Raw genomic sequence first — 27543 nt, 5'->3', positions numbered from 1 at the left:
TCCCTGTTGATGTTTACAAGAGTAAAACTGTTTATACACAGGACACTGCGAAACTGCCTATACATAAATTGCTGTCACATTCACAAAATAAATGAAAGATTAGATGTTTTTTCACTAATTGATTTCCATGGGAGTAATCTTAGGTATTACTTAACTATAGATGCAACTATAGTTGCAACATTTTCAGGCAGAAATGTGATTTTCAAGTTGCTGTTGTTCCTTGGAAAGAAACCTAAATATCTGAAAGTATAAAAATCCACAGCTTAGGCATTCAGTTCTAACTCTGCCCCTATAGTGAGGCAGTGGAATGGGGAGAAAAGCCCTCAGGAGATTTTATTCATGTCAAAACTTCATCTCTTTAGGGTTCACAGAAAGTAAAATGCTTCAGTCTTAATCACAGTGATTGCTCCAGCTCTAGCCTTTTTTATGGGCATACACAATTCACAGTAAAAGATACAGTTTACTAATTCCTGATTAGACAGATAGCATACTCAAAGCAATCATTACCCATTTTTCATTACTATTCCACATGCCACCAAACACAGAAGTGTCATTAGGCACAGAACTAAGGATCTAACCCTCCTAAGCATAGATGCATAAAATTATAGTACTTACATGAAAGAACAAAAGTTAATGTGGTTGTTAGCATCATACCTTAATAATCATCAGAAACATTTATATACCAATTAGTTGTAAAACCAGTGGTGTATGGTTCATATTCTTATGAAGTCTCATTGACTGCCAGTGAGGCTCCACGTGGGTGCAGATGTTCACGCAAATAGATCCCAATGCAGGATTGGGGCCTTTAAAAGGCCTGGTGTTTTAGGATGAAATCCTGGCCCAATGATGTCAGTTGGAGTTTCCCTATTGACTTTAATGGGGACAGTATTTCGCCCTTAATCTAAAAGGCTTCTGAAGGGCTTTGTAGAAAAAAGATTAGAGGATGGCTGGTTTTCAGTCTGTATCAGAACAGTTTTTCCAAATTTAAGATGGCTCTGTGGTATTTTTAGTTTAAAAAAAAAAAATCTTTTTGCAGAAATTTTGTTCTTTCTGACAATTGTGGGTAATGTTTTATTGGCTTGTTTAATACTATCAATATTCATTTGGACATCATCTCATTGTTTTGTTTAAGCAGGTTTAATTGCCCATTTGTATGCCCATCCTCCCTATGATCCTTCTGCTGTAGGCCCTCTGGAGCTGGCTAATGCATTAGCAGCTTGCTGCCTTTCCTCAAGGTTGTCTTCACAACATAGGCAGTGGGCTGCACAGCAGCTTGTGCGAACTCTTGCAGCACATGACCGAGACAACCAAATTAGCCCTCAGACCCTTGCTGATATGGGTGGAGATCTACGAAAATGCTCCTTCATAAAACTGGAGGCTCATCAGAACAGGGTAAGCATTATTCCTCCCAAAATAGATTTTTAATGTATAATTTATTCTTTATTGACCTTTTTCTTTAGAACACAGAAAAAATGCAACTAATTAAATAACTATAAGCAAAGCAACAGACTTCTGGTATTTTATAGAAAAAGTCTTTTCGCACAAAAGATGAAATAACATTTTGTAGTGATAAATACTGTTTGGGACATTTTATGCCATAAAACATTTAACCTGTTGCTGCTGTGCAGCTTACTTTTATCAAAGATTTTGGCCTTCTGCTACTAATTTTGTTGTTGTAGCTACAAATGTTTTAAAATTAAGATTTAACATTGCTTAATCCCTCTTTTTGCAAAAGAAATGAATGGGAGGAGGATCACAGTAAGTTATAGCCCAAAATATGACAAATTAAAAGAGTTGGGAGAGGGGTGGGGAATGAGGGTAACTACATTTCAAGTTCCTTATTCTAATGTCAGCTTCAATAATTAAGGCACTGATCCTGCAAAAATGGCTTTGCATGAGCAGCATCTTGTTGACATCACTAGATTTCCATGCAGGGGGATCTGCCAACATAGAGCCCGTTGCAGAATTGAGACCTTTTGAAATCTCTAGGATTCATGAAACTGATTTAAAAAAATAAACACACAAAGTCAACTGAATTATTACAACTCTTTTCTTATACATTTGTTTTAAAAGCACACATGTATTAATTTGTTTTGGCATAATAGATAATCTGTCTCGTTCACTATTTTGTTTGACAGTGGCCTATAGAAGATGATTCGCAGCAGTGTGCAGTACTCCTAATAATGCACCTAATTATGCAATACTGTACAATGAAAGGAAATTTCTTCTTGGGTACTGTTGGATTCTGTTTAGTATAATTGATTTAAATAATACAGCTAATACTTTGTCCAAATCAGGCAAACTTAATGAGTTGCATGAGATGAATATTTCAACCTTTAAATTTTAAACTCTGGTTTTACATTTGTTAATTTAATTTCTGCAGGTCATGACATGTTTTTGGTGCAATAAAAAGGGACTTTTGGCAACTAGTGGAAATGATGGGACTATAAGAGTGTGGAATGTAACAAAGAAGCAGTATTCATTGCAGCAAACATGTGTATTCAACAAATTGTAAGTTGTTTCTTTATGGAAGTCTGTTATTAATTGCTCCACAATGGCAATCCTATGGGGATTCCCATGAGTATAGGAAACTGCCTGAGCATAGGATGGTCTTACTCTTCTTTGGGATGTTTACTGTATTTAAAATAACAAAAATGATCAAAAGTAAATGATTTAAAACTGAAAAGAGATCCTAAAATTTAAGGTGGAGATAGTAGTCCAGGTAAGGGGATTAAAAAACATTTTTTTAACCTGAGAATGTTTTTTTATGTATTATTTCATAATAAATTTACCAAAGAACAAACAAAGATTAGCAAGAAAAATATAAGTTTAAAGAGGGACTGTCATACTGAGGGTAACTTACAAATACATTGACTTAAATGTACTTTTGAATGAATTTAATTTTGTTTTCCTAATTGCTGTGTGACCTTGGGCAAGTCCCTGAACTTCTTAAATGCTTATTCTTTCTTATTTGTAAAGTTGGGGTATATCAAATTATATTTACTTGTTTCATAGGGATGTTAAGAAGCCTAACGAAGGGCCTGATTCCCATTCAATCAGTGGGAGCCTTTCCTTTGATTTCAAAGAGCAATAGATATGGCCCAAAAATATGTTTATAATGTATTAAGGTAATTTTTGGGTTAATTGTGGGAATAGAATTCAGGACTTGTGGGCTTGCATTCCACTGCTTATTTCTCTAGGCCATTTGGCTTTGCAGGAAGTGGTACTCCCCTCTCCTCATGGCATTTATGTATGTTAGGTACCTGTATGTACTGGTTGCAAGTTTCTTGAAGTATGTATTTGTTATGGGTTTTAGCAAATTTGTATTAGAGCTGTCTCTTGGGGAGTTTTACTTACACATACACACACACACACGCACTTTTGTACAGTTCAGAAATTTCATCTCTCTCTAGGGTGGACTTCTTAAGCTCTGTGAAGGATGGCTTGCAGAATTAAGAATTTTGCAGAGCTCATAATACACACATGAACTGTTTTTCAAAAACTAAATAATTCACCAAGCAACTCTCCAAACTGGTAAATGAAACCAGTTCCAGACAAGAGATTAAAACAAACTGGATGTTTCTTGGCCAAGTTTTTTTGGCATTGTGATGAGCCAAAAAAAAAATGAAGTGGCTATAATTGCCAATTCCAGCCAAGGAGTGATTAATAGAAGTTAGTGGGGAGGGTCAATGATGACTTAAAGCCATCATTTCACTGTCTTATCTTGGTGTCATTGTGCTACTGAGCTGTTCCTTCAGCATAAATTAGAACAGTTTGAGGAGTACTGCAACTTGCACTGGCTGCCAGTGGCCCCAACGGCTGATATGATATGAGGTGTGGGGATACCCTGAGCGCACCCTCTGCACTAGTCACAGAGAAGTGGAGGTCGTAAGAGCTGCTATAGCAGCACTGCACTCTAAAAAATCCCGTTACACTAAGGTGATCATAGAATCATAGGACTAGAAAGGACCTCGAGAGTTCATCTAGTCCAATCCCCTGCACTCGTGGCAGGACTAAGTATTATCTAGACCAGTGTTTCCCAAACTTGGGACGCTGTTTGTGTAGGGAAAGCCCCTGGCTCCCACTGGCCGCGATTCACTGCTCCAGGCCAATGGGAGTTGCTGGAAGCGGCGGCCAGTACGTCCCTCAGCCCGCGCCGCTTCCAGCAGCTCCCATTGGCCTGGAGCAGCGAACCACGGCCAGTAGGAGCTACGATCGGCCGGACCTGCGGATGCAGCAGGTAAACAAACCGGCCCGGCCCGCCGGGAGCTTTCCCTACACAAGCGGTGTCCCAAGTTTGGGAAACACTGATCTAGACTATCCCTGATAGGTGTTTGTATAACGTGCTCTTAAAAATCTCCAATAATGGAGATTTCACAACCTCCCTGGGCAATTTATTCCATTGCTTAGCTATCCTGACAGGAAATTTTTCCTAATGTCCAACCTAAACTGCCCTTGTTGCAGTTTAAGCCCATTGCTTCTTGTCTATCCTCAGAGGTTAAGGAGAACAATTTTCCTCCCTCCTTTTAAGAACCTTTTATGTAGTTGAAAACTGGTATCATCTTTCCTCTGTCATCTCTTCTCCATACTAAACAAACCCAATTTTTTCAGTCTTCTCTCATAGGTCATGTTTTCTAGACCTTTAATCAGTGATCCTACTGTGGTTGGCTAAACTGGCTTTAAAATAGCTTTACTCTAACTGAGCTGTGCAAACCTGCCCCAGTGTGGGGTAGAATTGGGGCCAGAAATTGAGAAGAGAGAGTACCTCTTCTAACTGTAGTTCTTAGAACTCAACTTCCCTGTTGGTTTTCCTGAGACTTCCCAGAAAACTCTATTGTGGCATAAGATAAAGTTTGTGATGTTTCAGCAGGTTGGTTTAGTTGGCAATGTCAGAAGGTAGTCAGAATTAGAACGATTATAGAAAGCTAGTGCAAAATTTAACTACAGAGAGTCTCTCTAATAACTTTACTAGGGGATGAAGTGGAATGAAAAATTGAGAAATTATGCTTTGGTTGTGTCTGCAATAACAACATGGGGAGTACAGAAAATGACTCAAATCTTTAATAGATTAAACTTTTTCTCATTTTCTCCAGTTGGAAATACCTACTTTAAGTGCACTGTTTTATTTTATTGTAGAGAAGGTGATTCAGAAGAAAGTCTGGGATCACCCAGTGACCCTAGCTTGTCTCTTATCTGTTGGAGCATCAGTGGCAAGTATCTGGCTGGAGCTTTGGAAAAAATGGTGAACATATGGCAAGTCAATGGTATGATGCATGTGTTTTTTATTTTTATTTTTTTAATAGTATAACCTGTGTCTATGACAGCTATTTAAAAGCTGCTGAGAAATGGCACTTTTGTATAGGTAGGTGTTTTAGCCGATTTACTTGCCAGTTAATATGCCAACCATCCTTCATTAGGTGCTCTGAACCCAGCTAATTCAGTAGCACCTTAGTGCCTTTTTTCAACATTTGTTACAACATAGGCATTGGAAACGCAGTAGTTAACATGAATCCTTCTAGCCTATCATTGAACAAGAAAAGAGTCATAGAAATTTGTGCTGGGCTTTAGACTTGCCTACTGCAATAGCAATCATTGCCTATAAATACTATTCTTTTTATAGGGTGTAAAATATATTTGACATTTAAACAAGGTATCTCTAAAAGTTTGTATAAATAGTTTCTTTTAAAAGCAGTTCAAAAAGGTTCCAACATTTTCCTTCCATAGGTGCACTAGAATGCTCAAAATGGTACATTTGAGACTAACTCTGAAAGGAGAAGAGTATTAATCCTTTTGACAGCTGTAGGATCCCTATCTAACGCCTAATGTTTGCAGAAATCACTGATTACAGTCTTTGATAATCTTGGATGTTTCCATAGAGAACTGTTCCTCTGTGCTTGACACATGCTTGGTTCAGTGTATTGTTTCATTTATATGGTTACTGGCATTCCATAGGAGAAAGCATCGTTGTCTGAATGCTGCAGGCTTTCATAAAATTTAACTTCCTTCTTCTCTGAATTACTTTTTCTGGAGTAATTAGTTTGAAGATTAGTTCAATATGTGATGCTGTTAGAGACATTATATTGATTTTTGTTTCATGGCAAGTTAGTAACCAGTTACTTTGTAATCATATACTATATGTCAGTTTAAAAGATGTTAAGGCTCATCAGTAGAATATGTCCCAGTTGTATACATAGTTTTTCAACGTTGTCCTCTGAAAGGTACTCTTTGGTCTTTTAATTTCTAGTAAAATGAAGTATTATAGTAACAGATTTTTGGGGTTTTAGGAGGAAAAGGATTACTAGACCTTCAGCCACATTGGGTATCTGCTCTAGCTTGGCCAGAAGAAGGGCCATCTGCAGCATGGACAGGAGACACTCCAGAAGTATTATTAGTAGGTCGTATGGATGGATCTCTTGGGCTTATTGAAGTTGTAGATCTTTCAACCATGCATCGATTAGAACTGGAGCATTGCTACAGAAAGGATGGTAGGTGACCATGCTGATACTTCTAAAGAAAACTTGTAAGTTGCAAACTTACACATTTTTTGTCATCTATATTTAAAATGCAGAGTATACTTCAGTTTTATGAAGAACTGTCCACACAGATTCCAGTTCTAGTGCAGATATGCCCCATAAACACAAGATTGGATTCTTTTTGTCCAGCAGTGTCTGTTAGAGCTGTGTCTACACCCTGGGTACTCTAGCCTTATCCCCAACTCCCCACCCCAAGGGCATAAAAGGTGTAGCAGGCTCAGCTGTCCCTCGGTTCCTTCTTATTGTCTGTGGCATCAAGATGGTACCCCTGCAGTGTCCACTTTGGTCAGGCAATATCCAACCAAAGATTGTCTAAATGGGTATCTAATTATATTAAATACAACACCAATACAGATTAGAGCCCATTCCACCAGGGTTCAGAATGGTGTACGCCATACTATCTCGTGTATGATGTTGGACAGTACTTCATAATGCACTACCTTACCATGGGGGAAGAGACTTCTTCCTGACCTCAGTTGGTGACCAGTTAATGCCTTAAAGCATGATGATTCATGTTACTGATGTACATGATGCAGGGAGCCTGGACTCCTGATTTCTGTTCTTGACTCTGACTCTGTGTGATGTTTGGCAAGTCACTTAACCTCTGCATGCCTCAGTTTATCTCTGTTTTTAATACACAACACACAGGAAATTGTGTGGCTTAGTCAATTAACATATAAAGTGCTAGAATATCTTTCCATATAAGGTGCAGCATTAAAGTCCAAAGTCTAATGTTGCCCAGCTGTGTTGAAGGAAGTATGTGACTTCTCTAAGAAGCATCGCTGTCAAAAATATGCAGGGCAACTACATGGGGATTAGTCCACCTTTCATCCAGCTTTATTTGTCAGTTGAGGCCTCAAGATATGATGCTCTCTTGGGCAGTGATATTCTGCAGTCATTATTTAAATAGGACTCCTAGCATCCACTTTCTGATGTGGTCAGAGCTTGCAAGTCATCAGACGTGAAATCCATGAGGACAATCACTCAGAGAAAAAACAGCAATTTTTCAAGATGTGCTGTCCACGTATATTCTATGCCTAACTCTCCTTTCCCTGCTATTCTGGAGTCCTAGGCCATCTGGACTCCATATTGGCAAAGGAACTGAGGGACAGTTGGCCCATTCTGTTCTTTATGCCCTCGAGTGGAAGGGCATGGGGGCATCCAGAGTGCAGGCGCAGCACCAGTATACACTACTGGTCAAAAGAATATCATCTTGTGTGCATGGGATGCATGCACACTAGAAGTGGAACCTATGTGGACTACACATCTTGAAGATCTGCAATTGCTGTAGAATAGGTAACCATTTTCATTCTTTTAATGCCTAAACTTCCAACAGGGATATTTTTACAACTACAAATAAACAGTGTAATTGTTATTGTTAAATTGCTGTGTGTGCAACGTAGGATTCAAGACTCCCTTTCCTAACAGTTACAGTTTGGATGTGTGAAAAAAGACATACATATCCTCTCTGATCTTATCTACATTAGCTATTGGGGGGGAGAGAGACAGTGTTACTGTAACTGGTTCACCTCCATTAGTGACAGTGAAATCGTAAGAGACTTCCCAAAAGAAAACACAGACTTTGTGAGAAAAGCATAGAAGTAATCAGGGCTAGAACAGGAAAGCTATTTGCCTCCCTCTTTAGGATAGACTGTTAGCAAATGCATGAATTAAAAAAAAAATGGGGCAAAATCGTATGAATAGTGACTTGAATAAAAGGCGTGTGCAGTGGGAAGTTCATGGTTTCTGACTGTAAGTACTGTGGCATGACTTGCGACTGAAATTTTTTGGTCATTAACTTATTCAGAGTAGACAAGGACTGTCCATTTTGAATCCCACTTAAAATGTAGAAGAAGAAAAAAAGAAGTGGCAATACTATATTAAATAAAACTTGAAGGGTAGCTGGGTAAATACGTAGGTTCTGCTCATTCTATTGAAATGTATATTTAGAATCGCATTTATATCTAAACTACTACAAAAAGCTTTTACAATACTGTCTCCTATAAAATAGCTATGTTGATAGAAATGTATGACTACAGTGGTACTTAAATATCTAAGGTGATAGGCATAGAATAAAAAAATAAAGTAAACAGCTGTATTAACTTTCATTAAGCTGTATTTTTTCATGTCATTTTTGTTTTCTGAAAGTAATTATAATACAAAAAGTTCTTCGAGTGCTTGCTCATGTCGATTCCGTTCTAGGACGTGCACAATCGTTGGAGATTTTTGCCTTAGCAGTATCCATAGGGTCCCCTTGGAGTTCCGCTGGCCCTATGCACTCTCAGTTCCTTCTTACCACCAGTGGTGGTTATCGGCGCACTTTTCCTTGCATAGCAAAACTAGCGGTTTCATCTCTTCTGACTTCGAGCCTTAGGGCCTTGTAAATAGTTTGTTTATAGTAGTTAGTGTTAAGTGTAGTTAGAAGTTAGAGTCCCATCGGGGACTTCGCCCCAGGCAGGGCATGCCCTGGTCTCCCGGGTTTAAGCCCTGCTCAGACTGTAACAGGCCTATGCCTGTTAGTGACCCACACAGCAGCTGTCTCAAGTGCTTGGGGGAATCACATGTGAAGGACAAGTGTTGTATCTATAAAATCTTTTGACCCAGGACCCAGAGAGAGAGTGCGATATCCATTCGAGGGCTCTCCTCATGGAGGCTGCCCTCCTGAATGGCTTCCGAGACATTCCGGCCGGACTCTACCCCTTGAACCTTGGCCTCTGTGCATAGTACACCCCTGGCACCGGACTCTGTCCGACACTGCTCTCTGTCACCGGTGCTCAAAAAGAAGACCAAAAAATACGGCTTCCCAGCACCGGGCAAGAAAGGCAATGTGTTATGAGGCAAAGGACCCAGTTCAGGCTGCCCGTCCACTCCAGAGCCACATGGATGTGCCTCCCCATTTGGGGCCCTGAGCCCACCAAAGGATCCACTGCTGACTCCCGGGAGTGGTAGGGGACCCAGACCTGTGGCGGGCCCAGCCAGTATGAAATGCAGGGCTGCTGGTTGCAGGATGATCTGGCCCTCTATATCAATGTCAGGGAGCTCAGAGATTATCTTCAGCACCTCAAACTCCAAGGTTTGTCCCTGTCGTCGATCAAGGTCCACCTGGCCACTATTTCAGCTTTCCACCCTCCGTTGCAAGGCAGGTCAGTCTTAGTTCACCACATGATGGCCCGGTTTTTGTAAGGTCTGGAGCGTCTCTACCCGCACATCCGGGATCCCGTTCCTCCCTGGGACCTGAATCTCGTGCTGTCGAGGCTCATAGGGCCTCCCTTCATGCCTCTGGCTTCCTGCTCTCTCCTGCTTCTCTCCCGGTTTTGTTCCTGGTTGCAGTAACGTCAGCCCACAGGGTGTCTGAGATCAGGGTGCTTATTTCGGAACCTCCCTATACGATATTCTACAAGGTTAAGGTCCTCCCTATACGGTATTCTACAAGGATAAGGTCCAGCTGCGACCACACCCGGCATTTCTGCCAAAGGTAGTTTCCCAGTTTTATACTGGCTGGGACATATACTTACCTGTCTTCTTTCCAAAGCCTCATATGTCAGAATGGAATCGACAGGAGCAAGCACTCGAAGAAATAAAAACTGTTACCTACCTTTTTGTAACAGTTGTTCTTCGAGATGAGTTGCTCATGTCCTTACCATTACCCCGGCAAGAGGGAACTGAGAGGGCATTGGGTCGGCGACGCCTGATAAACCAATGCATAAGTGCGGCACTCAGGGGGGTGCCACAGCTGACCCTATGGATACTGCTAAGGCAAAAATCTCCGACAACCACGCACGTGGGCGCGCGCACACCTCGAATGGAATGGACATGAGCAACACATCTCAAAGAACAATAGTTACAAAAAAGTAAGTAACCTTTTTTTCTGATGAGCTAAATGCAATGGGAATTGAACAGTTTAGCTTGTAATTTAAGATATTTTATTTGTGCTTATTGTTCCAATAGTTTCTGTCACATGCCTTGCGTGGTTCAGTGAAGACAGACCATTTGCAGTTGGCTATTCAGATGGAAAATTGCTGATAGGTACGAAGGAGCCACTTGAAAAAGGAGGAATTGTTCTAGTTGATGCACATAAGGTAGAGTTTTAATTTTCATGAAAACTAATTCATACCTTCCTAGTTTCCCAAAGATAATGCATGATTTAAACTATAGTCTTAATTTCAAAATTTTGTATAAAAATGACTTAAAAGATAATAGCCCATTTTTTAAAGAAAGCCACAGGAAAGCAACAAGAGTTCTTCCAGTAGGGTTCTTCAAATGTATGTTGTTTATACTGTAGCTGAAGTGCATTTCAAGATTTGCTGTGCACTTCTGATCTAAAAAAGATGTAGTTATCTATGAACAATTTGATAAATTAAAAATAATTTAAATACTAGCCTGATATTAAATTTTCTTACTTAAAATGTATAATTTATATGATAGATGGTTTTTTTTCCTGAACTAAAAAAGTTATTGTGAAGTGTAAAAGATGTTTCTCAAAATACTCAAGCATTGCCGATGTATGCCAGTCCAGTGGCCAATAAAGTCCATAAATAATTTGCAAAGAGACTTTCCCCCCAATGAAGGGCTGATGTAAGCAGACCCAGTGCTGTTCCACTTACAAGTCCCATTGTATGGAGCGTGCGAAGCAGAGGAGGGGGCAAGTTGGAAGCAGAAGGGGAAATATCTGCAGTGCAACCCATAAACAGCCTAGAAATGGCTGACATAAATTACAGAACTTCCTGGGCTGTTCTAACTTATGCCAGGATCCATTTTGGCCCTGACATAAGGCTGGAATCCATGAATGAAAAGGTGGCATAAAGTCTCCTTTGCTCTGTCTTCTGGGCTGCATCTTTTGTGCTGCAACTTTCAGGAGGCACAGCGCAGAATCTGGCCCATTACCCTGGTCTACAATTTTTGAGAAGTCGTCTGCTTCAGAGATAAAATGTGCTATTTATTATGTATTTTGATGTGCTGAATTCAAATATGACAATTAAAACAACTGATGGGCTACTGTTTCTAAGATATTTAAGTTTTTACATTTTATGTCTATGTATATTGTGTAGCTAGTAGAGTTTTAATCATAAATTGTAAACCTGGGTTTTTTCATGTGTTTATGGTTGCTTTACATGATAATATTTCACCTGTCCTGTTTATGTAACACTTTAAAAATCAGCAAAAGGGTTATATAAATAAAATTTATTATGAAACAAAAGGCAAAAAACGATTATGTACATAGTTTAGTCCTATTCAGTGTCTACTCGGCGCTTCTTGGCTTGTCTCTTGTATTCATTAAATGGAGCATCTCTTGTCACTGTCCAGCAATAGTCTGCAAGCATTGATGGGCTCCATAGCGTTTCCCCATTGTTGCAATGTCCTGGTGAAATCGCTCGCCGTGCTCGTCACTCACTGCTCCGCAGTTCGGTGGAAAAAACTCTAGATGAGAGTGCAAAAAATGTATCTTTAGTGACATGTTGCAACCAAGGCTTTTGTATGCCTTGAGGAGGTTTTCCACCAACAACCTGTAGGTGCCTGCCTTGTTGTTTCTGAGAAAATGTATTGCCACTAACTGGAAGGTTTTCCATGCCGTCTTTTCCTTGCCACGCAGTGCATGGTCAAATGCATCATCTCGAAGAAGTTCACGAATCTGAGGACCAACAAAGACACCTTCCTTTATCTTAGCTTCACTTAACCTTGGAAATTTTCCACGGAGGTATTTGAAAGCTGCTTGTGTTCTGTCAATGGCCTTGACAAAGTTCTTCATCAGAGCCAGCTTGATGTGTAAGGGTGGTAACAAAATCTTCCTTGATTCAACAAGTGGTGGATGCTGTACACTTTTCCTCCCAGGCTTCAATGACTGTCGGCGAAGTGGCCAATCTTTCTTGATGTAGTGGGAATCTCTTGCACGACTATCCCATTCGCAGAGAAAACAGCAGTACTTTGTGTATCCAGTCTGCAGACCAAGCAAGAGAGCAACAACCTTCAAATCGGCACAAAGCTGCCACTGATGTTGGTCATAGTTTATGCACCTCAAAAGTTGTTTCATGTTGTCATAGGTTTCCTTCATATGGACTGCATGACCAACTGGAATTGATGACAAAACATTGCCATTATGCAGTAAAACAGCTTTAAGACTCGTCTTCGATGAATCAATAAACAGTCTCCACTCATCTGGATCGTGAACGATGTTGAGGGCTGCCATCACACCATCGATGTTGTTGCAGGCTACAAGATCACCTTCCATGAAGAAGAATGGGACAAGATCCTTTTGACGGTCACGGAACATGGAAACCCTAACATCACCTGCCAGGAGATTCCACTGCTGTAGTCTGGAGCCCAACAGCTCTGCCTTACTCTTGGGTAGTTCCAAATCCCTGACAAGGTCATTCAGTTCACCTTGTGTTATGAGGTGTGGTTCAGAGGAGGAGGATGGGAGAAAATGTGGGTCCTGTGACATCGACGGTTCAGGACCAGAAGTTTCATCCTCTTCCTCGTCTGACTCAAGTGAGAATGATTCTGGTGCATCAGGAACTGGCAGTCCTTCTCTGTGGGGTACTGGGCATATAGCAGATGGAATGTTTGGATAATGCACAGTCCACTTTTTCTTCTTTGACATACCTTTCCCAACTGGAGGCACAATGCAGAAGTAACAATTGCTGGTATGATCTGTTGGCTCTCTCCAAATCATTGGCACTGCAAAAGGCATAGATTTCCTTTTCCTGTTCAACCACTGGCAAAGATTTGTTGCACAAGTGTTGCAGCATATGTGTGGGGCCCACCTCTTGTCTGATCTCCAATTTTGCAGCCAAAATAAAGGTGATAGGCTTTCTTAACCATAGTGGTTATACTGCACTTTTGTGATGCAAAAGTCACTTCACCACAAACATAGCAGAAGTTATCTGCACTGTTCACACAAGTACGAGGCATCTCTGCTCACTTTGGCTAAACAGAAATGTGTCCCTTTGCAAAATCAAACACTGACAAATAGGAGAGCACGACACTGTATGATTTCTAGAGCTGATATAGGGCAATTTGTTCAGCAGAGTGATGTAAGCTTCGTTATGATTGCATCATCTATGACTTCTAGGAATAACATGATGCAATTCATATCATGTATGACGCAATACCAGCTTCAGATTGCATCATTCATTGTTTTGCCTAAAAAGCAAGTACTGTCCAAACCCAGTCATAGATTTATTCATAGATCCCGTCAAAGATATATTTTAGTCATTTCTGGTTTAAATTGAGATCCCTTCCCTTTATAACTCACTTATCCTGCGCCATTCCCAAGTCAAGGGTCGTATATACTGACCCAATAGCATATCTTGAAAACTAGAGCCAATCAACAATTTTAAGCATCATTTTCGTTCTCTGTGACCCAGAATTAGTAAAGTTTGACTACATTTATTTCAGAAGCATTTTGGCTGCAGAGCAGTGTTATCTACAGATTCAGGTAAGTATTTTAAGTGTCCCTGGAGTAATTTCATATTACAACTCCATAGCTAAAAAATTGTGTAAAGCCTCGCAGGATACTTTGAAAAGCATTTTGTAGAAAGAGAATTCTGCTTATCATGTACTTTCTATGAATCTTTCCCCATTTTCTTTATTATTAGTAATTATCCTGTTTTCATGAAACTTTTGTTCTTCTTCGAGTGCTTGTTCATGTCAATTCCAATCAGGTATGCGTGCGCGCATGTGCACAGTAGCCAGAAAGATTTTTCCCCTAGCAGCATCTGTGGGGTCGGTCTGGGCGCCCCCTAGGGAGTCGCGCCTTCATGGCACCCAATAAAGGGCCCTGCCGACCCAACACCCCCTCAGTTCCTTCTTACCACCAGTGACGGTAGCTGGAACTTCCCCTTGTTCTTGCTTCGGCAAGCAGCATAGCAGTACTTTCAGTTTTTGTTGTAGATAGTTAGTTCTAGTTGGTTAGTACAGAGTAGTTAGTTCATTTAAAAGTTTCGGTTATGGGGGGGTCCCCCCCATTTTCCTCCCCCCCCCTTATTTATCACTGCGGCATGCCACGATCCCCTGGCTTCAAGACTTGCCAGGACTGCACAAAGCCCATGCCTAAAAGTGACCCCCCACACACACACTTCCTGTTTATGGTGTCTGGGCAAGGGTCACCAAAAAGACCGCTGCAAAATCTGTCAGGAATTCTGACTGAGAACTCTTAAGGAGAGGGAGCAGTGGCTTAAAGTCCTCCTCCCAGTGTGTCTTCTTTGGCGCGGAGCGCTCTGGCGCTGTTTTCAGTCAAAGAGAGACACCGCCAAGGAGGTTCAGCACCGTCATGGAGCCTCTCGGGGACACTCCAGCCTTCAGCACTGGTCCGAATCACTGGCGCAGAAGAAGAAGAAGACGGAAAGAGGCCGATCCGCCTCAGCAAAATCCAGGGACCAGCCATCAGTGGCACTTCGGTTGGGCCATGGCTCCGAGGCTCAGAGTGGAGCTATGTCAATTCCTGCCGAAGTGAGGCAGTTGAGTCCGGGCTCGCCGTGCTCGCCAAATCCCTTGGAGCATCTGCCACTCCTGTCCACCCCAGAGGCTTTTGAGGCGGCGCAGGACCTGCTGAGGGTATGTCTACACTACCTGCCGAATCGGCCGGCAGCGATTGATCCAGCAGGGGTCGATTGATCGCGTCTAGTTTAGACACGATAAATTGACTCCCGAGCACTCTCCCATCGACTCCTGTACTCCACCACCGCAAGAGGCACAGGCGGAGTCGACGGGGGAGAGGCAGCAGTTGACTCACCGCAGTGGAGACACCACCATAAGTCGATCTAATTACGTCAACTTCAGCTACATTATTCACGTAGTTGAAGTTGCATAGCTTAGATCGATTTCTTCCCCTCCCCCCCCCCCCCCCCCAACCCCCTCCTAGTGTAGACCAGGCCTGAGACTCTCGGTGCCGTTCTCGTCCCCAAGGCAGGAAGATGCACCAGCAGTGCAGGCTCCATTCTGGCACCCCGTTCAGTCAAAGGGAAAGCCGGCGATGATGTCACGCTGATCCCTGTCACCTCGGCACCCTCCCCCCAGAAGCCAACGCCTCCATCCAGTGAGTGCAGTAGGTCCCCAGGCTCTCAACGCTCTATGTCAAGAGGTGCAGCGCCACCCTGGTCCTCCTATTCTGAAACATCAGAGTCGGAGTTGAACTCGTACCGCTTTGATTATAGCAGGAGCAGAAGGTCCAGCTCAAGATGCCAATGCAGTGGCCCTCACAATGGCAGAACCCAGCTCAGTGACCCTTTTGGACTCCGTGGGCTTTCCATCAAGCCCAGGGTCGGAGCCAAGGATCCCACTCGGGAGCTGCGTCAGTGGTGTCCGCAACATTTGTTCAGCGACTGAGCCATTACTTCCAGAATCAACGCCGGCGGCCACGGCACCATCACCAACATCAGCACCAACCGTGGCGCTGCCCTCGACAAGCCTTCGGCACCGGAGGCGTCAGTGGCTCAGATTGCTGCTGTGGTGCCGGCTGCACCTTCGGCACCGACGATGGCACTGGCACCGACATCGTCATCAACAGCAGCTGTGACTGCTTCCATGAAGACCCTAATGCAGATGCTACCCTAGGTGTCTATACCAGCACTGGCGTGGGACCCGACGTTGGCACCAATATCCGTGCTCTTCGTAGGACTGGGCCAACCAACCACAGTCTCCCCCAGGGTCACGAGATCCCTCAGGTGGGGAGGGTAGAGGGTGGCCACCTCCTCCTCTTCACCAGATGAGGCACAGGCGGGCACTTCCGTAGCCCCAGCTCTGGAAGATTTGCAGCAGTTGCTGTGCCGGTTTGCCCAGCTTCTGGGCATTAAGGCAGAGGAAGTGGTAGATGATGCAGGCCCTATGGCTGATATCCTGGCCCCCTCGCGCCCTTCCTGGCCCCCTCGCACCCTTACCATTTATAAAGACAATTACGGACATGACTAAGACCCTGTATCAGACCCCTGCCTCGCTGCCACTCACTGCCAAGCGTAACAAACGCCGGTACTCTGTGCCCTCCAGGGGTTATGAACATCTATATTCCCACCCCCAGCCTGAATCTTTGATGGTGGACGCTGCTAATCAGCGGGAGAGGCAAGGCTTTCGGGGCCCTTCTCCCAAGAATAGGGATGCTAAAACATTAGACCTATTCGGGCGAAAGGTGTTCTCAATGGGGGGACTACAACTCTGAATGTCTAACCAGCAGGCTATCATCAGCAGGTACTCCTACAATGCCTGTTTGGCGATGGCTAAATTCATGGAGTTCCTCCCCTCGGATTCCCGTGCCAAATTTTCAGCTTTGGTCGAGGAGGGAAGACTGATCTCTAGGGCGTCCCTGCAGGCAGCACTTGATGGGTTGTGCTGCAACCAGGGTTATGGCCACAGGAGTAGCCATGAGAAGGGGCTCATGGCTCCAGGTTTCTGGTCTCCCCTATAAGGTCCAGCATAACATACAAGACCCGCCTTTTGAGGGTCAGACTCTTTTTTCTGAGAAAATGGACAAGAGGTTAAACAGCCTAAAGGACTCCAGAACCACCCTCAGGTCCCTGGGCCTCTATACACCGTCAGTGCAGCAGAGACACTTCCATCCACAACGTTCTCAGCGGTTCTGTCACCAGAACCGCCAGGACGGGTCCTGAAGGAGAAATAGGACCGGCAGGAGAAGGCCATGTCAACCCTCTGGCCGGGCTCGAGACAACCCAAGCCACCTTCAGGGCCCAAACTGGTCTTTTGAAGGCACAGTCGAGGACTGTGTACCACACCAAAGACTGGATCCACCCCGCCTTACCTTCTCGTCCCGACTATCCCCTTTCTACCGTGCATAGTCCCATATCACCTCAGACTGCTGGGTGCTCCTCACGGTAGAGAGGGGATACTTCATCCAATTCTGTGCCCTCCTGCTCTTCCACTTCCCTTCCCTGTCCCTCTTCAGGGACGCTTCTCACGAGCAACTCCTTATCCAGGAGCAGTCGCTCCTATCGTTAGGGGCAGTGGAGGAGGTTCCTCAGGAGCACAGGGGCGAGGGCTTTTATTCCTGGTATTTCCTAATACCGAAAGCCAAAGGTGGCCTCAAGCCCATCCTGAACCTGCGAGAACTCAACAAGTTTGTAAATAAACTCAGGTTCCGCATGGTCTCATTTGCCTCCGTCATCCCTTCACTGGATCCAGCAGACTTGTATGCCACCCTCGACTTGAAGGATGCTTATATTCATATTGCAATCATTCAGCCCCACAGGAAGTACCTCAGGTTTGTGATGAACAGTACCCACTACCAATTTACAGTTCTTCCGTTCGGCCTGTCAGCAGCATCTCAAGTCTTCACCAAGTGCATGGCAGTCGTCGCTGTGTTCCTGCGCAGGCACCAGGTACAGGTGTTTCCATAACTCAGCGACTGGTTGGTCAAGGGTCACTTCAGGATCCAAGTAGAAGCTCAAATCAAATTCATCAGGGCCACCTTTGACAACCTGGGTCTCCTTCTAAACGAAGCAAAATCGACTCTGTGCCCTGTTCAGAGGATAGTTTATAGGGGCAGTACTGGACTCAACCCAAGCCAGGGCATACCTGCCGGAAGCGAGGTTCCAGGCCCTGGCCGGTATCATTCGAGGTCTCAGACAGTTTCCCACCACCACAGCAAAAAACTGCCTGAAGCTTCTGGGACACATGGCTGCCTGTACCTACGTGGTGAAGCATGCCAGACTCAGGCTCTGACTGCTCCAGTCATGGGTAGCATCGACTAGCCCAAGTCAGCTTGGACAGTATCGTGACCCTGCCTCGCCCGGTCCTTGACTCCCTTCTGTGATGGCTCAACCCTCAGGAGGTGTGCTCAGGGGTCCTCTTCGCCAGTCCACAGCCATCTCTTTCGCTAGTGACAGACGCATCAGCCTTGGGCTGAGGGAGCACATCTAGGAGACCACAGGTCTCAGGGTCTCTGGTCTCAGGCAGATCTGGCTCTCCACCTCAACGTCAGAGAGATGAGAGCACTGTGTCTGGTGTGCCAGACCTTCCAGGCATACTTAACGGGACAATGTGTATCAGTTATGACGGACAACACCACGGCAATGTTCTATATCAACAAACAAGGGGGTGCACACTCCTCTCCCCCTGTGCCAGGAAGCCCTCATGCTGTGGTACTTCTGTGTAGAACATTCAATACACCTACAAGCATTGTGCCTTCCCGGAGTGTAGAACGAGTTGGCAGACTACCTCAGCAGGTCCTTTCACGGCCATGAGTGGTCCCTTTGCCTGGATATCACAAATTCAGTCTTTCAGAGGTGGGGATTTCCCCAGATAGACCTATTTGCCACGTGACGCAACAGGAAGTGCCAGCAGTTCTGCTCCTTCAAAAATCACAGCCTGGGTGCGGCTGGGCTCCAGCGCGGACGCCTTCCTCCTCCTATGGGGAGGTTGTCTCCTAAACGCCTTTCTGCCCATACCGCTCATTCGCAAGGTACTCCTCAAGATCCAAAGGGAACAAGCTCAGGTCATATTAATAGCTCCAGCCTGGCCCCGCCTGGTACACAACTCTCCTAGACATGTCCGTGGAAGCTCCAGTCACCCTGCTACTCTTCCTGGACCTTCTGACACAAGACCACAGTCGTCTCCAACATCCGAACCTCGGGTCGCTGCACCTTGCGGTGTGGACGCTCTGTGGTTGAACCCTGTGGAGCTTTCCTGTTCAGACCAGGTTAGACAAGTCCTCTTTGGCAGCAGGAAACCTTCTCCGAGAGCTACCTACCTTGCCAAGCGGAAGAGATTTTCAGTCTGGTCGGTACAGTGCCATTCGTTCCCGATGCTAGCCTCAGTGCTGTTTGTTCTGAACTACCTCCTCCATTTGAAGCAGCAGGGGCTTTCAGTGTCGTCAATAAGGGTTCACTTGGCCACCATCTCAGCCTTCCACCCAGGTGCGGAGGGCCGCTCTGTCTTTGCTAACTTTGTCTTTGGTCAACTGGTTTCTAAAAGGTCTCGACAGGCTATACCCTCATGTCTGGCAGCCTGTCCTGGCTTGGGACCTCAACCTGGTTCTTCCTAGACTCATGGGACCACCCTTTTAACCCTTGGTGTCATGCTCCCTCCTCTACCTCTCTTACAAAGTGGCGTTCCTGGTGGCAATAACCTCGTCCAGAAGGGTATCTGAACGTAAAGCCCTAATATCGGAGCCCCTTACACCGTGTTCTATAAGGACAAGGTTTAGCTCAGACCTCATCCTGCTTTCCTGCCGAAGGTTGTATCGCAGTTTCACATTAACCACAACATCTTCCTCCCGATATTCTACCCTAAGCCGCATTCCAGCTGCAGGGAGCAGAGACTTCACTCACTGGATGTCCGTAGGGCGCTAGCCTTCTACATCGAGAGAACGAAGCCGTTCAGAAAGTCGATCCAGTTATTCGTAGCAGTGGCGGACAGAATGAAAGGTCTGCCTGTGTCGTCACAATGCATTTCGTCATGGATCACGTCCTGCATTCGTGAGTGCCACAACCTGGCGGGGGTTCCTGCACCTCCAATCACTGCGCACTCCACCAGAGTGCAGGCTTCATCAACAGCGTTCCTGGCTCAGGTTCCTACTCAGGAAATCTGCAGAGTGGCTACATCGTCCTCCATTCATACGTTCACGACACACTATGCAATTACCCAGCAGGCCAGAGATGATGTGGCCTTCAGACGAACAGTACTCTAGTTAGTGGACAACTCCGACCCCACCTCCTGATCTTGGGCTTGTCAGTCACCTGATTGGAATTGACATGAACAAGCACTCGAAGAAGAAAAAATGGTTACTCAACATCTCGTAACTGTTGTTCTTCCAGATGTGGTGTTCATGTCCATTCCCATACCCACCCTCCTACCCCTCTGTTGCAGTAGCTGACAAGAAGGAACTGAGGGGTGGCAGGTTGGCAGGGCCCTTTATTGGGCTCCATGAAGGTGCAACTCCAGGGGACACTCAGGCCAACCCCACGGATGCTGCTAGTGGGGAAATCTTCCGGCTACTGTGGACGTGCTCGCGCACACACCTGATTGGAATGGACATGAATAACACATCTCAAAGAACAGCAGCTTTGAGAAGGTGAGTAACCGTTCTTTTTCTCGCACTCATAGAACTGTGATAACCACCAGGTCTGACTTCATTTGTGTTATAAATTGCTGCATCAAATCATCAACATAGTTCCTTTTTTGTAGTTTATATGATGATGTATATGAAGTTCAAGTGCTTAATACTTTTGTGCTGGAAGGAAGTTTAGTTTTATATGTGTGATGTTCATATTCGTAAGTCACATTATGAAGACACTGAATGTTGTAATCTTTTTGTTTGTTTGTTTGAATCCTTTAGGACACCATTGTTAGTGTGAAGTGGGATCCAACTGGTAAGATTCTCATGACATGTGCCAAAGAAGAAACGGTGAAACTCTGGAGATATATGGGGGGATGCTGGAGACGTTTGCATTCACTCTCCCATCCAGCTATTGTGAATAGTATTACCTGGTGCAACCTTCCAGGGAAAGGACCCAAGCTGCAGTTGTTACTGGCTACGTATGTTAAAGTTTTTGCTTTAATACTTCCTGTGTAGTCTTTGTATTAATACTTATAGCAACTGTATATGTAGCATCTTTCATCCTAAACAAAAAACAAACAAACAAAATTTAACAAGCTGTTCATTGTGGGCATTGTAGAACACTGGTTCAGCACTGACTTAAATACAAAAAGTGCCCGTTACTGAATCACCAACAGATTTTCCCCTCCACCTAGGCTTTTCTCTGGAGAGTTCTGCGCCAAGTACTGACCAGGGCTGATCTTAGTTAATTAACTTGAATTTGTCACAGTGAAAACGTAATGTGGTATGTTTGCATGTTATTGGAAACATCAACTAATCATTGTTGTGAAATGTGCCAGTTATGTCCATAGTTGCAAATACTTCCTGTGCTGATAAATATACCTGGGACCTATACATTCTGATGGCACAATGATTGCAAGGGAGTATTAGGTTAAATATGAAAATATTTAATGTGAAAAATAGGGTGAAAACCTATGGAGAATATTCCTAAATATTTTGAGTAGAAATAAAAAAAAAATCACTGTCAATATGCATATTTTATTTAAAAATACGTGAATTAAAGAATATAGTAAAATTTCAAACAGTACAATGAAAAACAAGTTTTTCCTTTTTCCAGTCTGCCTCAGCTTTCCTTTTGTATTGGAGATACTATTTCACTAACTTCCTTTTAAACATAGTGGTGCTGACAAAATAGTTTTGGCAAAATTTAATATTAAGAAAGAGTTAAAGAAAAAATGCACTTTTTCAGTGAGTATTACTCCTAAATCTGTATTCAACTTTTAAAAAATTATCTGCTGCCCTTGGACTTTGTTTTTAAGCAGATTATCTTTCTTAATCACCTTGCTCTAAATGTATATCATAACAGACTGACATACTTTTAGAATATTTGTTGATTGGTGCTGTATGTTAACAATTTTACTTTATTTTCATGTGATTTATTCTAACTTCCTTCAGAGGATGCCAGAATGGCTTAGTGTGTGTTTGGAGTGTTCCCCAGGATATGCTGATCATGTTGCAGTCCAGCTCAAGTAGTGCAGAAGGATGGTGGGAACAGGAAACAAGTGGCAAGGTAAAGACAGTTGAGCAGATGTTAAGAAATCTTAACCTGATTGTATCCATGGTTTTCTCTACGATTATAGGAAAGGATGGGAGCAAAATATTTAAATATCTACATGGGTGAAGATGGAGAAGAGGGAAATATTTGAAAACCATTTAGTTTAAAAAAGTTACATTTATTTTAATTTGTCTGTACTTACACACATGCAGGTGTTTCCAAGGCAGGAAATGATTCTTGCTCACATGCTCAGGGTCTTGCTCACATGCTCAGGAATTTTCCCCCAGGTTCATTGGCAGTGACCTTGGAGGGGATTCGCCCTCCTCTGTAGCATTAGAGTACAGGTCACTTGCCAGGATTATCTGGGTATACTTCCCTTAATCAATTCCTTGCCATTGCAGGTACTTCGGGCATTGGTGCACCTTGGTCCCTCCTATTCTCTGCCTAATAGTATTATTTCCTGTGGGTTGTAATTCTTGCTCTAATTTTGGATGTTGAGTTTAGTGTGGGTGCTGGGTGCTGTCAGTGGCCTGTTGTTACATACAGGAAGTCAGACTAGATGATCTGGTGGTCCATTATGGTCTTAAGGTCTGTGACTCTAAATGGGAGGTCAAGGTTTAAAAACAACTTATTTGCAAGAGCTATTGATCTTGGCTAAAATTTGGTAATGCTATCTAGTTCTTTTAAAATTATGCAGTTATTTCCAAAAGAGAAAACTAAAATAATATTGGAAGTTTCTTAGTATATAAATTTGACTTGACTTAATTTTAACTAAAATGTTCTTTAAAATAGTAAGATCCAGCCGTAATGTGGTCTTGAATGCTTATGGTATTTTGAAGAGGAAAATATAGATGGTAATAAGTTAATGGCATCCTTATAAAACATGACTAAAATAATTACAAATAAAACTAAGGTCTATTAAGTAAATGTGCATTTAGATATATTTACTTAGAGTTCATCGTCACTGTAGGTGCTCATAGTCTGTTGTATCAGCTTGAATGCTTCCATAAGGCCTTTTTTATGGTGCCTTAGTCTTCTTTCCTTGATTAAAATAAAAGTAGTTGTACCAAGAAAATCTATACACTGGTTGCAAAGAAGTCTAAATCTGAAACACTTTTCTATTCACAATTTTCTATGTATGTAGTCCAGGGTATGTCATAATGATGAAATAATTTGCAGGATGGATACAGAAAAGCAGTGGATGCCAAGTGCATTTATCAGCTGAGAGGACATATTACTCCTGTTCGGACTGTGGCCTTCAGCTCTGATGGACTGGTATTAGTGTCTGGTGGGCTCGGTGGGCTCATGAACATTTGGTCTTTACGGGTAAGGTTGTCTTTGAGTTATATTAAAGATTACCCAAAGATTATGTCATGGATGTCACAGAATTCATGGATTCTAGAGTGGCGGCGGCACCCGGAGATCCCAGCCGCCACAGGCAGTGGGGACATCCGGAACAGTTAGCCCTTGCAGCTTGGGCTCTCCTCTCCCACACTTGGTCTTCAGTCATCCCCCCGTCAGCTCTCCCCCCACGTTATTTTTAGTAAAAGTCACGGATGGTCAAGGGCTTCTGTGAATTTTTGTTTATTACCTGTCCATGACTTTTACTACAAATAACCGTGATAAAATCTTAATTATATTTCTTAAAGTTTGTTAAAATAGGTACGTTTAAGATCAGAAGTAAAAGGATAATTTTATGTCTTCATAGTTTTCTTTGATAAATACTTTATAAAAATTAGAGGAAGCGTAGTCAAGAATAATGAATACAAGATTTGGGAATAAATACCTAAATTCTAATCCTGGCTCTGCAACTGATTAATTATGTGCCTGGTCAGGTCATTTATGACCTCAGGTCCTTAGCCAGTTTATGCTTTTGTTTCTCCCCTCTGAAAAAAGGGAGTAATACTTGCCTTCTTCACAGGCTGTTGAGACTGTGTAAAACACTTTGAAGATGTTATATCAATGTTAATTTTAACTTTTAGTAATATCTTTTGGAAAATGCATATGCCTTTCTGACTATCGTGTAGGAATTTTAGTTCAAGGGGTTTAAAATACTTTAAATAATCATTAATTGAAATGTTTGGGGGTGTTTACGGTACTACAGGATGATAAATTCACATGTTTAAATAAATATGTGTATTGATTAAAAGATTTCTTGGTTTAGGATGGCTCTGTATTACAAAGTGTTGTGATCGGTTCTGGAGCTATTCAGACTGCAGTATGGATCCCTGATGTTGGAGTAGCTGCTTGCTCAAATAGATCAAAGGTATTATTGTATATTAAAGTGCTGTTCTTTTGAGTTAAATTTGTGAGCAGTAAGGGAAGGTTCTTATTACAAAAAGAAGCCCATTTACCCAAACATTTCTTTCTAACAAACTGCTAGCACAGGGATCGGCAACCTTTCAGAAGTAGTGTGCCGAGTCTTCATTTATTCACTCTAATTTAAGGTTTCGTGTGCCGGTAATACATTTTAACGTTTTTAGAAGGTCTCTTTCTGTAAGTCTATATTATATAACTAAACTATTGTATGTAAAGTAAACAAGGTTTTCAAAATGTTTAAGAAGTGTCATTTAAAATTAAATTAAAATGCTGATCTTACGCCACCAGCCTGCTCAGCTTGCTTCCAGCCTGGGGTTCTGTTCACCTAGGCCAGCAGTGGGCTGAGCAGGGCCTGCGGCCGGGACCCCAGACCTGGGGGGGGGTTGTTTCAGGGGTCAGGGCAGAGGGCTGGGGGAGGGGGTTCAGGGCAGAGGGCTGGGGTGTGTGGGGGGTATTCAGGGATCAGGGCAGAGGGCTGGGGTGTGTGTGGGGTGTAGGGCAGAAGGCTGGGGATGTGGGGGGTTCAAGGGTCAGGTCAGAGGGCTGTGGGGGGTGCAGGGCAGAAGGCTGGGTGTGTGTTGGGGTATGGGGGGTTCAGGGCAGTGGGCTGGGAGTGTGTGGGGGTGCAGGGCAGAAAGCTGGGGGTGTGTTGGGGTGTGAGGGGTTCAGGGCAGAAGGCTGGGTGTGTGGGGGGGGGTTCAAGGGTCAGGGCAGAGGGCTCGGGGTATGGGGGGTGCAGGGCAGAGGGATGGGGCTGTGGGGGTGCAGGGCAGAAGGCTGGGTGTGTGTTGGGGTGGGGGGATTCGGGGCAGAGGGGTGGGGGATTCAGGGCAGAAGGCTGAGTGTGTGTGGGGGGGTCAGGGTAGAGGGCTGGGGTGCTCGGCTCGTGGGGGTGCTCCCAGCCCCCTCCCCTGAGCAGCTCATGGCAGGGGGCTGGAAGGGATATGCCCTGTTCCACCCCCTTCCCCCAGGCTCCGTCCCTACCTCTCTCTGTGTCCTCTACGGACCTGTGTGCATGGTGCCGCTCTTCCCCCTCCCCCTTGCTAGGGCCATCAGCTGATTGGCGCAGGGAAGGAGAGGAAGAGGGGCAGGAAAGCACCACACTGGGGGAAGAAGCGGGGGAGGGGGGAAGCTTGGCTGCCGCAGAACCAAGCTTCTGCCTCCTGTCCCCGCAGGGGAGAGCGGTGGGCAGGGGGGCTGAGTGGGGCTGGGGGCCGGGACCGCAGCAGGGAGCTGCGTGCCACTCAAAATCGCCTCGCGTGCCGTGTTTGGCATGCGTGCCGTAGGTTGCCAACCCCTGTGCTAGCATATTTCTCTCCCTGTTCTGCTTAGTCCATGTTATCCACACATATTTGCTGTCAATTAAAGGAGCTTGAGTAATTAAAATTCTGCTGTACATAGTTTGTCTATTTACATGCAGAATACATTGTTTTGACTCTCAACTGCCATCTTATCTTTAAAAAAGAGTTTAAAAACTTCGTTTAGATTTCAGCCTTCGTGTATGAGAAAGAGAGAAATGGGGAAATTAATTTAAAAAATATGCACCCAGGTGACTGCTTTGTCATTTTGAAATTTATAGTGTGTGAGAAATGTCACCCTTCTTTATGGGAGAGATGTGAAATGTGTCTGTCTTAGAAGAAATATCTGCTTCAGAAGGTTAAAATAGTCTTTGTGTTCAGATTGAAAATGTAGAATTTAGCATTGTACAGTACCTTTCTTCACAGTCCTATTGCAAATAGAACTGGGTGAGTTTTTCTTTTTGGCCTGTAGTGAAATTTGAAAAATGCATTTTTCAGTTAGCCAAAACTATTTGTGAATTTTACATGAATTTGCCAAATAGTTCTTATAAAAAAAATTTGATTTTTCCAGGACTGAGGCACCAGTCACAAAATGAGGAAGTAGTGGTTCCTCCCTTTTGATCTTTAGCCCAGTGCTTAGAATACTTACCTGGGATGTGGGAGACCCGAAGTAAATTCCCCCCCTCTGGCTAATGTGGATTTGAACTAGGGTCTTCCACATTGCAGGAGAGTGCCCTACCCACTGGACTATGAGATGATATGGTGGGGGGCTCTCTCTTGTTGAAGCTGTTCCACTATGTATAAATAATTAAATAGTAATTGTAACAGGGACATGAACTTGAGTCTACCACTTCCCAAGTGAGTCCTCTAATTACCAGTCTATGGAGTCATTCTTTCTTGCTCTCTCTGGCCTAATGACTAATTACTTATGCAAAATAGAACAGCTTCAAAGGAGAGACTGAGAAAGATCCACCCCAGAATATCTTAGAGACTAGGGTTTAGGTCTAGTGAACATCTATCCATCAGTCAAAGATACACCTTCATCATGGGAACTTTATCTAGTCCTTACTCAGTTTATAAAGATTTCCTTTGAGTATCTGAATAAATGTTCACGGTTTTACCTGTTAATCTAAACAACATTTGTTATAGGCATAACATCTGCCAGAAGAGTGAGTAAACAGACTTCAGGCCATGATGGCTGATCCCACTTCTCATTATTTTTTACAAGGACAAAGTGATTTTTCCACCCCTACCTGTAATTCTTATTCTAGATGGTAACCGATTTTCATCCCATCCAATCAGTTAATCTGCCAGTATTCTTTCCTAGATCCTATGCTCATTGAGGCAAAGCAAAGATTCACACACTAGATGCTAAAAGGGCTTTAGCTTTCTATCTAAATATAACTAAAGAGTTTAGAAAGTCACCAGATCTTTTTTCTTATGCACAAAATAATAAAGGACAGGCATTTACTTCACAAAGACTATCTAAGTGGCTTAGGCAATGCATTGAAGAGAGCTACAAATTAGTCTCTGTCCCTGTCCCAGTGGGGATTAGATCCCATTCCACAAGGACAAAGGTGGCCTTCATGGCATGCTGCTTTAGGCATATTCCGATTGCAGAAATTTGCAGAGCTGCTACATGGAGCTTTAATCTTACATTAACAAAACATTATGTATTCTGGTCAGATGCTCAATTTGGTACAGTGGTACTTCAGTCACTGTTTAATTAGAAAACCACATCCCACTTTACTTGGAAGACAGTTCTATTTATCAAACTATCGAACATGCTGAGGTGATTTGAAGAAGAAATGAAGGTTACTCACCTGTAAGTGGTAC

General features: G+C 43.6%; 1 protein-coding gene across 13 annotated transcripts in view; it reads left to right on the top strand.

The window, feature by feature from the left end:
- Positions 1 to 27543, top strand: part of HERC1 (HECT and RLD domain containing E3 ubiquitin protein ligase family member 1) — a 218434-nt gene that overhangs the window by 160878 nt on the left and 30013 nt on the right. For 11 of the 13 annotated variants that reach the window (XM_065558371.1, XM_065558376.1, XM_065558370.1 and 8 more), the window contains 9 exons: positions 1133 to 1392; positions 2384 to 2511; positions 5137 to 5264; positions 6285 to 6485; positions 10482 to 10612; positions 20815 to 21014; positions 21991 to 22105; positions 23270 to 23416; positions 24255 to 24356. In XM_065558371.1, coding sequence (XP_065414443.1) covers positions 1133 to 1392; positions 2384 to 2511; positions 5137 to 5264; positions 6285 to 6485; positions 10482 to 10612; positions 20815 to 21014; positions 21991 to 22105; positions 23270 to 23416; positions 24255 to 24356 — 1412 coding nt within the window. The remainder of the gene's footprint in view (positions 1 to 1132; positions 1393 to 2383; positions 2512 to 5136; positions 5265 to 6284; positions 6486 to 10481; positions 10613 to 20814; positions 21015 to 21990; positions 22106 to 23269; positions 23417 to 24254; positions 24357 to 27543) is intronic. The other 2 variants (XM_008164100.4, XM_065558368.1) reach the window with 2 other exon arrangements.

The sequence above is a fragment of the Chrysemys picta genome, chromosome 10 (assembly GCF_011386835.1).
Source record: "Chrysemys picta bellii isolate R12L10 chromosome 10, ASM1138683v2, whole genome shotgun sequence".
In the NCBI taxonomy this organism is placed as follows: Eukaryota; Metazoa; Chordata; order Testudines; family Emydidae; genus Chrysemys; species Chrysemys picta.
The sequence above is the reverse complement of the archived record's forward strand: the minus strand, read 5'-3'. Positions and strand labels throughout refer to the sequence as shown.